Below are 11167 nucleotides of genomic sequence, written 5' to 3' on the forward strand. Positions count from 1 at the left end.
TAAAAATAAATGCAAATAAAAAAAAATTAAAATTAAAAATAAAAATAAATGCAATATAAAATGTATTATACTTCAGATATTCAAAAAAGAAATTACAACACCCGGAACACCGATGTCCACCACCCAGCTTAGGAAACAGTACGTAGCAGATAGGACCCACTTTAAGCAGCAGCCCCAGTCCATTCCCCTCCAGGGGGGAATGCTCAAAAGCCTGACCTCAGTATTTATCCCTAAATGTCACATGGTCGTCTTTCCATGTTTTGTTCCAAGTTTACATAAGCCTTATCTTACTTTCCTCCAAGTAAGGAGGGAGATTCTTCGTGGCTACCTGTACCCGGCTGAGGCCTCGCTGAAATGGCTGGCTTTCCAGACCCTTCCTTAGAAGCTCATGGGAGGAGGAGCAAAAAAGAGCTCTGAGGACTGGAGAGAAGGCTGATTCGGCCTCCAGTCTCCACTTGGGGTAAGAGTTCGGGAAGGGCTGGCTTTCGGTCCGCTTCCTGGACGGCCCCCCTCTGGGCAAGACGGACTAGCTCGCGGCTTTTCGCTTTCAGGACACCATCCGCAGCCACAGGGTCCCTACGCGGTGGCCTCAGTCTCACCCCCGGATACTGGGGGTGCCGCCCGGTGCCGCCGCAGGGGCCGGGGAGCGCCCCACGGCCCGAAGGAGGCGTGAGGTCGTCGGACTCTAGCCGGGTCCGCGCACCCGGTCCGCCCGAGGCTGGCACGCCCGCTGCTCTCCGCCCGGAGCTCTTTGTCTCTCTCGGGCTCCCGTCCGCCCGCCCCACCCCTGCGCCCCCATTGGCCAGGGCTCGGGCCCGGGCTCCGAGAGGAGGGAGCGAGTGGGCGGGGCCGCGTGGCGTCAGGGCAAGATGGCGGCCTCGGCGGCGCTGTTCCTCCGCTTGCGGAGCGAGCTCCGACTCGGCGCGCGGGGGCTGTGCGCGAGGCTGGCGACACCGCCCCCCCGGGCCCCGGACCAGGTGAGCCGAACGGGGGTGGCCCCCGAGTGTGGGGGCCCCTCTCTGGAGTTCCGGGCGGACCGCCGCCTCGCGAAGGCTCTGGGACGCAACACCTCAGAGTGCTGAATGGAATGCCGCACGCGTTTCGGGGCGCTTCCCTACCTCCCGGGGTGGGCAGCGCTTGCTCCCCCTCCCACAGAGCTAGGTGCTGAGGGCTGAAGTGCGTCCTCTGAACGCCACTTTCTCTGGACCCCACGTGGGTGCAGGGGGGAAGGGAGGTCACCTGTGTCCCCTCTCAGTGACCTCTCAGGTAATACTTGAGGGGAAGGGCCTGGGATGCTGGGGTCCCATTCTGGCCTTGGGGGTATTTCCCCGCGGTGGTGGCGGTGATGATGAGGTAGATGTGCGGGCTTCTAATCTCACCCTGCCTCCACGTTGACAGAGATCCAGCCATTCTGACCTCACTTCGTGCCCTTACTTCCCCCAGGCAAGCCAGTGCCCCTCTGTCCCTGCTCCCATCCCTTCCCCTCTATACCCACTACTGTGAGCCCCAGGCATCCGGATGTTTTAACTATCCGTCCCATCCCCTTTTGTGCCCTCCATTGCCTTGCTCCCAGCATCCCAGTGTCCACCTAGTCCCCCTGATTTCATTTCCCTGCCCTACAGGATCCTAGGCACCTGGCCTATCAACTCTTGAACCCCTGGGATCCTGGCCCTGGACAGTCTAGTTTTGACTCTTCTAAGAGACCCGATCTCCCGGTTGCTCCTCCAGAGACACAACACTCTGAGGCTATGGGGTGTCTGTTTCCTGGCTCCTGACCTTGAGTCTTCTTCTAGGGTACCAGAGTCCTCCTGCCCTTTCTCATTTCTCTCTGGACTAACCTATCTCCTCTCAATTGCAGGCCACGGAAATTGGGAGCCGAACGGGCACCAAGGCCCAGGCTCAGGGGCCACAGCAGCAGCGGGGCACAGAGGGTCCCAGCTACGCCAAAAAAGTCGCACTCTGGCTCGCTGGGCTGCTGGGGGCCGGTGGGACTGTGAGCGTCGTCTATATCTTTGGTGAGAGACATATGCCTGTTTCTCAGTTTTGTTCATTTGGCCCTCTCTTCTGCAGAACCTCCGCCGCCTTTCCCCTAAGGGTTTGGCCCATTTCCTGGCTCCTCCCTCATTAAGGCCTCCAACTAGAATATCCACCTTGGAAATGGGAGATCTTTTTTCTTCCTCTACCCACTTTGCTCAAGGTTCCACTCTTAGTTGGTTATGCACCAGGATCCAGGGAAGAGGGAAAGTTGGGGAAGGAGGGGCCTGACCAGCCTCCTAAACTGCCTCTTCCTGCAGTACTCAAAGCTCCAGCCCTCCCCAACCTCCCTTCCTCCAGAGACTATTGAGACCCTGCCCCAGTCCCTCTTCTCTCAGACACCCAGGATCCTGACTACCAGCCCCCTCCTCTCTTGATCTTAGGAGACCATGCCTCTTCCTTGTTCCCCCAGACCCAGGAATCCAGGCCCCCTGCCCTCTTCCTTCCTCAAGACCCAGGAGACCAGGCCCCAATTTCTCTCATTCCTCCCTGTCTCCCTTACAGGAAACAACTCTGTGGATGAAACTGGTGCCAAGGTGAGGGAGATAGAGGCCCAGAGGCTTTGCCATGGGTCCCATCCTGTGGGTCCTTTCCCCTTTGGTCTGCTCAGGTTCATTTCTGGTCTTGGGGTGAGACTCCCTCTCAGGGACCTTTACCGACTCCTCCCAGGGCCCCAGAGTTCCTCTTTGGGGTTTGATGGGGTTCTGCCTCTGCATCCCAAACCCTATATTTTTGTTTCCACCTTCCAGATTCCCGATGAATTCGACAATGGTGAGTAAAAACAAGCACAGATTCTGAGGTTCCCCTCGGGGAACCTCCCTATTCTGCTGTTTATACGGATGTTGCTTTCCCATCTGGTGCCCCCCCACCCCTCCTCCTTCCACTGGGGGGTAGGGGAGTCAGCAGCTGGATGGCTTTGAGGGGAGGGGCATTACAAAGCCCTAGTCCTCTTCAGCCCTCTTCACTGGCCCAGGAGCAGATGGTCAGGGACAGATGGGGGAGGGGAGTCCACCGTAGGAGTGCTTGGAGAGAGGGGGGTGTCTGTCACCGGACACATGGCTTCCTGTGCCTTAGATCTGAGCGGCTGCAGCCCTTAATCCCCTCCTGTCACAAAGACAGCCTCTTGTTCACCCCCAGCCCCCCACCCCATGAGGCTCCTCATTTCCAAAACAATGTCTCTTTCCTCCCTCCTCCTCTTAGTTAACCAGCTTTTGGTGGAGAGTTTCTGACAAATTGGATAGTAGAGAGTAGTTGTCAGTCCTGTCACATCTGGCCCTTCCCAGGAGAAAAACAAAATCGGTAGGTCCAGAAGGCCGCCTGTTTGTGCTAGCGAAGTTTGCAGACCCTCATGTTAATACACTGATTGCTTAGGCTGGGCAGGTGGGTAAGTATGCTCTTTTAACTGGATAATCTTTCTGGTTCAAATAAATCAATGTACTGATTTAAGTGGGGCAGTAAACACACGGGTTTAAGAAGTGTGTGTTTGCTAGCATAACTCGTTGCGGTGTTCTGCTTGTGAAAAGGCAGGCCCGTACATAGATGGTGGCTTAACTAGACCAAAAGTACCGCAGTGAAGGAGGCAGTCAGGTAGACTTGCTGCTTTCAGCGGGCTTCAATATATTCATTTGAACCAGGATTTTTCAGTTTTGGTCCCCTCAGTACTTTGTGGAGCAGGGAGTGCTTGTTGTGGGGGAGCGCCCTGTGCCTTGGAGTGTGTTGAGCAGCATCGTGGGCCTTGGTTCCCTAGACGCCAGTATCTTGACAGTCACACGTGTCTTCAGACATCGCCTGAGTTCCCCGGAAGGTGGCAGACCAGATAACTCCGAGTTGAGAACCACTAGATTATAAAGTACATAGGTGTGTGTACGTAGTTAGTGTGGCTTAAGTAGACTCGGCATATTAGCTCGAAGCAGGCAGGTCTGGAAGCCTGGTGGTTCCAATGGTCTGAACACACAGGGATGATGTCAGCAGTCTCATGGGTGTGGGTTTTAAGTGGGGAGACATATCAGTGTTCGGTTTTATATTTGGTGGGGTGGGTGGGTGTAAGTATCCGCACTAAAACTGGGCAGGTGGATAGATGTATTTGCTCCTGCCTGACGGTTACATCCTTGCCTTCTACCTTTGGACTTAGAAATGAGCTTGTTCAAACCAAGTGGGTCTGTAGACTTGTGTCCGGTAAGTAAACAAACCCCAGCTTCGTCTGGGAGGTTGAGCAGTGGCTCATCTCGGAACCCCTTTGTGCCCTGCTCTCCTCCTAGATCCGATTCTCGTACAGCAGTTGCGTCGGACATACAAATATTTCAAAGACTATAGACAGGTGAGCGGGATCCCTGAGCCCAGTCCCCAGCCCTCCCGCGCGGGCCCCTGCCTCCTTATCTGAGTGCCCCCCACTCTGTCTCTCTCCCACAGATGATCATCGAGCCCACCAGTCCCTGCCTCCTCCCAGACCCTCTGCGGGAGCCATACTACCAGCCGCCCTACACACTGGTCTTGGAGCTCACGGGCGTCCTCTTGCACCCTGAGTGGTCGGTGTGTCCTGGGGACGGCAGCGGGTTGGGGACACTAGGTGGACACGGGGATCCAGATCGTGATGATACGGTTAAGGGCAGAGACACTGGCCCCGGCTCCGCTGTGTCCTGGGGAGTAGGTGTTGCTTGCCTTGCCTTGCCTTGCTCGCCTGTGAGACGGCCCGCCCCGTGGCTTGTTGTAAGGCTGCCTGGGCACACGGTCCATGCTGCCGAGGAGTCAGTCAGCCTGCAACCCAGACCCTCCAGACTCCGAGACCCTCATCACAGCCGTGTACTCCTGAGCCCTCCCTCCCTGCCCCACCCCGGAGCTAGAAAGATGGGGGAGAGCACTCTCGTTCTGGGGATCCCCCAGGCTGGGGCTTTGTTCTCTTGGGGGTCTCTGGGTCTTGGTGTTTCACTGTCCTCCCTGCCTCCCCAGCTGGCCACTGGCTGGAGGTTTAAGAAGCGTCCAGGCATCGAAACCTTATTCCAGCAGCTTGCCCCTTTGTATGAAATCGTCATCTTTACATCTGAGACTGGCATGGTAAGGCCTCAGGACAGCGGAGGGTTGATCAGTGTGGCTGGAGGGTGGGAGGGTCAGGGCTCAGCCTGACCCTGTTCTCTGCCCCCATTCCCATCCCCAGACTGCATTCCCACTCATCGACAGTGTGGACCCCCATGGTTTCATCTCCTACCGCCTCTTCCGGGATGCCACAAGATACATGGATGGCCACCATGTTAAGGTGTCATGTGGGGGGCCACGGGTGGTCCTCTAGGACTTGCTGGGAGGGGCGGCACTTCCTGAGGGAAAGAGGCCCCAGCTCTGACCCCAGCCCCAACCCTGCTTCTGCCACAGGTCGGATTCTGACAGGCCTTCGGCCTGCCCTCAGCAGGGGCTGGGCTTCTCGGTTCTTCTCCCTTCCCCAGTATCTGGGGCTGGGAGCCACCCCCAGTGGGGGTGCGGGGGATGGAGTCTCTCCAAAGGAGGCAGTTGGGGGTAACGGGTATGAGATCTAGAAGCCGTCTGATGTCTGTCTGGAACCGATTGTCTTTGGGGCTGTGTAACTGTAGTAGCTTGTATGAAACTCTGGGCCTTGTTTGCACTCCCAGGACATTTCATGTCTGAATCGGGACCCTGCCCGCGTAGTCGTCGTGGACTGCAAGAAAGAAGCTTTCCGCCTGCAGCCCTACAATGGTGTTGCCCTGCGGCCCTGGGACGGCAACTCCGATGACCGGGTCTTGTTGGACCTGTCTGCCTTCCTTAAGAGTGAGGCTAACCCCCTGAGCTCCTGGGCTCTGACCTAGGAGCCCTTGACTCTTAGGAGTAATGATAACTGCTTAATTCTGCGCACACCACCCCCGCCACCCCCCGTGTAAAATTGGGTACTTGAGGTGTGGGAGGTTCACGAGCATCTTGTCATCTTTAGGAGTTTCTGAGAATGTTTGGGATGCTCTGGGATATTTAGGGAATACTTGGGGGAATGTCCAGGGGAGCCCTTTTAGAGCGTTAAGAAATGTTCCAGGTAGCAGTGAGCAGCCCCAGTATCTGACCGTTACCCATGGGGACCCAGCTTCCCTATGGCCTTTCTGCCTGGCTGAGCCCTCCCCGCTGTGCCCGCAGCCATTGCACTGAATCGCGTGGAGGATGTCAGAACCGTGCTGGAGCATTACGCCTTGGAGGATGACCCCCTGGAGGCTTTCAAACAGCGCCAGAGCCGGCTAGAGCAGGTGGGCCACCCGGATCCTCAGGGGATGGGGGGCATTGTATCAGTTCCCAAGGCTCCCAAGAGAAGGGCCCTTGAGCAGCCTGTCTGCACTCTGGCTGCAAGAGCTTGAGCAAGGCCTTTGTCTTCCGCATGACCTGTCCTGTAGGGACAGTTTCCCTTCTTGTAATGGGGGAGGGGGTTCGATTCCACGGCCTGATCTGAGAGCAGGAGACAGGGAATGCCAAGCATGGGTCTGGAGAGGGGTAGTTTGCGATGGTTTCCAGCAGATCTGGAGGCCCCAGTTTTGTGTGGACAGGAGGTTTGGGCCAGGTCTGGGGAAAGGGCTGGTGTTCTAGAGGCTTGGGGAAGGGGTGTGGGCTGGGCAGAGGTTTAAGGAAGGTGGCCCCTTGGATGAGGGAGCCTAGGAGGCAAATACCCACCCTGGGCTGACCCTCCTCTGTCCCTCACCCCAGGAAGAACAGCAGCGCCTGGCTGAGCTCTCCAAATCAAGCAAGCAGAACCTCTTCTTTGGCTCTCTTACCAACCGCTTATGGCCTCGCTCCAAACAGCCCTGACCTCTCAGAGCCTCCTCAGACTCACTGCCTGGGTCCTGGGTCTGGGGCTCAGTGCTCCCAGACTGTGGCTTGGGCAGCCACATCCAATAAAGTCCATCCCAGATGCCACACTCCTGTGTCCCGAGAGTCTCCAGCTGGGGGCATCGGGGTGAGGTCTGGGACTCTTGGGTCATCGTCCTGATCGGCCACTGGGCACAGAGTAGGTTCTTCAGTGATCAGGATGGGTTTGAACCCTGGCCTGGGAAGCCACAAAGCCGGGTTCCTCTGGCTGTCCTCTGGCCGTCTCTTCCCATGTGCCGTGTGACCACGAAAGTGCGTCTCACTCCTTGCTTTCCACAGATTCCTCACCTGTGGAAAAGGGAAGAGAGGGCAGCACTGGGGGTCCGAGAGCCAAGTCACTGCCAGGCCACTGTGTGCACGCACCACGTGTGGGCTCGGGGGGCAGTGGGGGTGCTGCTCCCTCTGCCCACCCGTGGCCCTGCGGGAAGGTGTGCCTGGAGTTGCTTGATCTGCTCCTTCGACAGAAGCCCGAAGTTGTGATTTTCATATTAAGTCTCTTGTGAAATGTTGGCTCCTAACTGGGACGGGCAGTGTGGCGGCACCATGGAACTTTCTGTGATGTTTATTCCGTGTCCCGTGTCTGCACTGTCATGGTCGGGCAGAGCCACAGAGTACTGCAGTGTCATGAGGGTAGCCGAGGACTGGAGCTTCTGTTCGTATCATTTTAAGTAACCTTAATTTAAGCAGCCATCTGTGGCTCGTGGCCCCTGCTGGGGACAGCACAGTTGCGAGCCATTCCACAGTCCCGGGTCCCTGACTTTCCATGTTCAAATCCCAGCTTTACCACTTCCTGCCTTGTGTGGTCTCGGGCAGGTTACTTCGCTTCTTGTGCCTCAGTTTCCCCATCTGTAAAGGCAATGGTACCTAGCTCACAAGCTAGGCTGAGTGAGGCACCCCGTGGAGGCCCTCAGATGGTAGCCGTGGACCTTGGGCCCAGCATCTGTGTGCCTCCGCTTCCTCAGCTCATGAGTGGGGGTGACAGTAGGACCTGTCTTCGAGCAGTTGAGTCAGTCACGGGAAAGCCCGTACCCAGTGTGTGTAGATTCCCGTGGGCCGCCTTACCCGGTTCCCATACTGGCTTTGCAGACTGAAGCATCCTGGGCCGGTTTGACAGCTCCTGCCCCCGGTTGGCCCAGCCTCTCCTCCAGCCGGCACTTAGTGCTAGGACCGGTTAAATAGTTTAAAAAGACATCCCCTGGTGTTTGCGATAATAATGAAGATATACCTCTGTGGACCGGATTGAGTCTCTGGACTCCATACATTTTTTAAAGGCTCACAGACAAGTGTTAAAATTTGCATACCCGCCCAGTCCCCAGGTGTACCGTCTATAACCTGGGCTAGGTCTCGGGGGTCTTGGTTTATGCATTCATAAGAGATTTGTAACAGTACCTCCCTCATTTCATTGATTGACTCACCAGTATTTCCTAAGTGCTGACTCCCCAGCCTTGTTCTAGGCACTAGTCTGCATCAGTGAGCAAATTAGGTGAAAAGTCTCATAGGGGAGATAATGGTCAGATATTTCTCAAAGTAAGAAATGCATAAAGAAAAATAGGGTATGGTAAGTAGGCAGTGGTTTGGGGGCTGGATGTGCTGATTTAGATTGGATGGAACGGTTGAGGAAGGTTTCTTGGAGGGGGTATCTGACAGATCACAAAGAAATGAGGAAAGCCATGGGGATCTCTGTGTCTGGCGTGGTCACCTCAGGGCCTTTGCACTTGCTGGTCCCTCTGTCAGGAATATCTTCCCAGGATACATATCACTTCCCCTTCTCCCCGCCCCCCACCTTAGGTCTTTGCTCAGATGTCACCTCAGCATGGCCTGTGGGCGCTAAGATCGGCTTATAAGGAAAAATCCTGAATAGCCAGAGACTCCTAAAAATATACTTCACACACAGACGTGACAGAATTCACCTGAAACATTATCATGTCTGGCACAAACCTTCAATAAAGCCTGGCTATTTTTATGATCTTTAGAATGAGATATCTCAGACCTGGAATCTGTTACCTTCCCAAGTTACCATCCAGGGCAGGACTTTGCCTTCTTCCACAGCTGGTTCTAAAGACTGTCCAAATTGCATTTGAGTGTCTCCTATGATGGGAAGCTCACTCCTCCACCTACCCCAGTACAGGGTCTAACTTGCCTCCCAGTTGGTCCATGAGGTTTGGCTCTGCTTTGGGCTACAGAGCCAGTTTGAGTTGGAGGATATGGAGGGGGGCCTCAAATGTCAGCCTTGGAGTCTTGAAGTGTATTTTCCTTCTTCCCTCCTCTTTCTCCCTCCCTCCCTCTCTTTTTTTGTCTCTCTGTCTCTCTTTTTCTCTCTCCCTCCTGCCCTCCCTCCCTTCCCTTCTTCCCCATTCCCCGTGTGGAACCCATTGTGGGGCTTGAACTCGACCTGAGATCAAGACCTTGAAATCAAGACACTTAACCAACTGGGGCGGTGCTTGGAATGTATTCTGAAAACACTGCGGAGCCATGCAGGAGAGGGACAGGGTCAGATTTGTGCTTAGATCCCATGGGCCAGAATGGTCTTGACTGGAGAGAGGAATCAGGACTGTCGGACTCAGGAGGTTCGAGGCCACCTTAGTGAATGTTAGGGAAGTGCCTGCAGAAGGGGGAATCTGCTGAGAAGGGAATTCAATAGAGGAGGGAGTACGGAGGACACAAGCAGAGGGAAGACCTGTGCGAAGGAGCCTGGGCTGTCTGTGTGGTGACCATGGCCCTCCCCTGCACAAAAGCCTTCCATGACTCCAGTCCTCAGGATTAAGAGGAAACTTTTTTTTTTAAGATTTTATTTTTGGGGTGCCTGGTTGGCTCAGTTGAGCGAGGGACCTGATTTGGCCTGGGGTCACGATCCCAGGCTCCGAGCTCAGTGGGGAGTCTGCTGCTCCCTCTGCTCCTCCCTGCACTCGCCCGCGCTCTAAAATAAATATATCGGGGCGCCTGGATGGCTCAGTGGGTTAAAGCCTCTGCCTTCGGTTCGGGTCATGATCCCAAGGTCCTGGGATCAAGCCCCTCATCGGACTCTCTGCTCAGCGGGGAGCCTGCTTCCTCCTCTCTCTCTGCCTACTTGTGATCTCTGTCAAATAAATAAATAAAATCTTAAAAAAAATAATAGGGGCGCCTGGGTGGCTCAGTGGGTTAAAGCCTCTGCCTTCGGTTCAGGTCATGATCTCAGGCTCCTGGGATCGAGCCCCATATCGGGCTCTCTGCTTGGCAGTGAGCCTGCTTCCCTTCCTCTCTCTCTGCTTACTTGTAATCTCTGTCTGTCAAATAAAAAATAAATAAAATCTTTAAAAAATATTATTTAAAAAAAATAAATATATCAATCTTTAAAAAAAAGAAAAAAGGAAAGATTGTATTTTTAAGTAATCTCTACACCCAGTGTGGGGCTTGAACTCACAAACCCAAGATCGAGAGCTGCTGGCTCACTGCCAGAGCCAGCCAGGTGCCCCTAAGAGGAAAGTCTCTAACTGAACTCGCTCCTTGATTAAAAATTGCCAAGCGTGGGGCACCCGAGTGGCTCAGTTGGTTAAGCGGCTGCCTTCGGCTCGGGTCATGATTACAGGGTCCTGGGATCGAGCCCCGCATTGGGCTCCCTGCTCAGCGGAGAGCCTGCTTCTCTCTCTCCCCCTCTCCCTGCCGCTCTGCTTACTTGTGCTCTCTCTCTAGCTGTCAAATAAACAAACAAACAAACAAAAATTGCCAAGCGCTTGTGTGTGCCGGCTTCTGCTGGGCTGCACTTTCTTGATCATCCTATCTTCTCCAAAAGAAAAATAAGTTTGTAAATCGAAGTTGTATTTCCTCCATAAGTATTAGGCTCTAAGTATTAAAATGTTTTCTTTGTGGGGCGAGAAAAAGGGGTTGGCGTCACCTAAGGGCTTTACTCAGCATCTGGGACAGAGAGTTTGGGACTGGAGGCTGGAGCACCTGCTCTCACCGGGCTTTCCTTGGCGTGGCCCTGGGAATACTTCGGGGCTTCTGGAGGGCTCTGGGGGGGTGCCTGGTCTCCCCATTGTGAGGGAGCGGGGCGGGGGGTGGCTGATCCGTGAAGACGGAATTTCCTGCCCATTTGCTCCTCACACCTTCCGGAGGCCAAATGGGCGGCCCAGCTGCGGCCCAAAGGGGGAGGGGCGCGGGCGTCCGGCAGATGGCGGCATTTACATACAGCTGGAGCCCCCTCGCGGGCGGGGTCTCCCCACCCGGCGTCTGGTGCATCCCTGATGCGGGGTTTGGAAGGGTGGCTTTGTCTTCGGGAGGGCAGCACACACACCCAGCATGTACACAG

The 11167-nt window shown here is 55.3% G+C and overlaps 1 protein-coding gene across 1 annotated transcript; it reads left to right on the forward strand.

Annotated features, from left to right (window-relative positions):
* Nucleotides 1-532: 532 nt before the first annotated feature.
* TIMM50 (translocase of inner mitochondrial membrane 50) lies at nucleotides 533-6932 on the forward strand. Its single transcript, XM_047711996.1, has 11 exons — nucleotides 533-977; nucleotides 1859-2015; nucleotides 2539-2570; nucleotides 2784-2805; nucleotides 4293-4351; nucleotides 4444-4563; nucleotides 4981-5085; nucleotides 5186-5284; nucleotides 5652-5808; nucleotides 6163-6269; nucleotides 6721-6932. The coding sequence occupies exons 1-11, from the start codon at nucleotides 870-872 to the stop codon at nucleotides 6820-6822; spliced, it is 1068 nt and encodes a 355-aa protein (XP_047567952.1). The 5' UTR covers nucleotides 533-869; the 3' UTR covers nucleotides 6823-6932.
* Nucleotides 6933-11167: the final 4235 nt, after the last annotated feature.

This window comes from Lutra lutra, chromosome 17 (assembly GCF_902655055.1).
Source record: "Lutra lutra chromosome 17, mLutLut1.2, whole genome shotgun sequence".
Taxonomy (NCBI): Eukaryota; Metazoa; Chordata; class Mammalia; order Carnivora; family Mustelidae; genus Lutra; species Lutra lutra.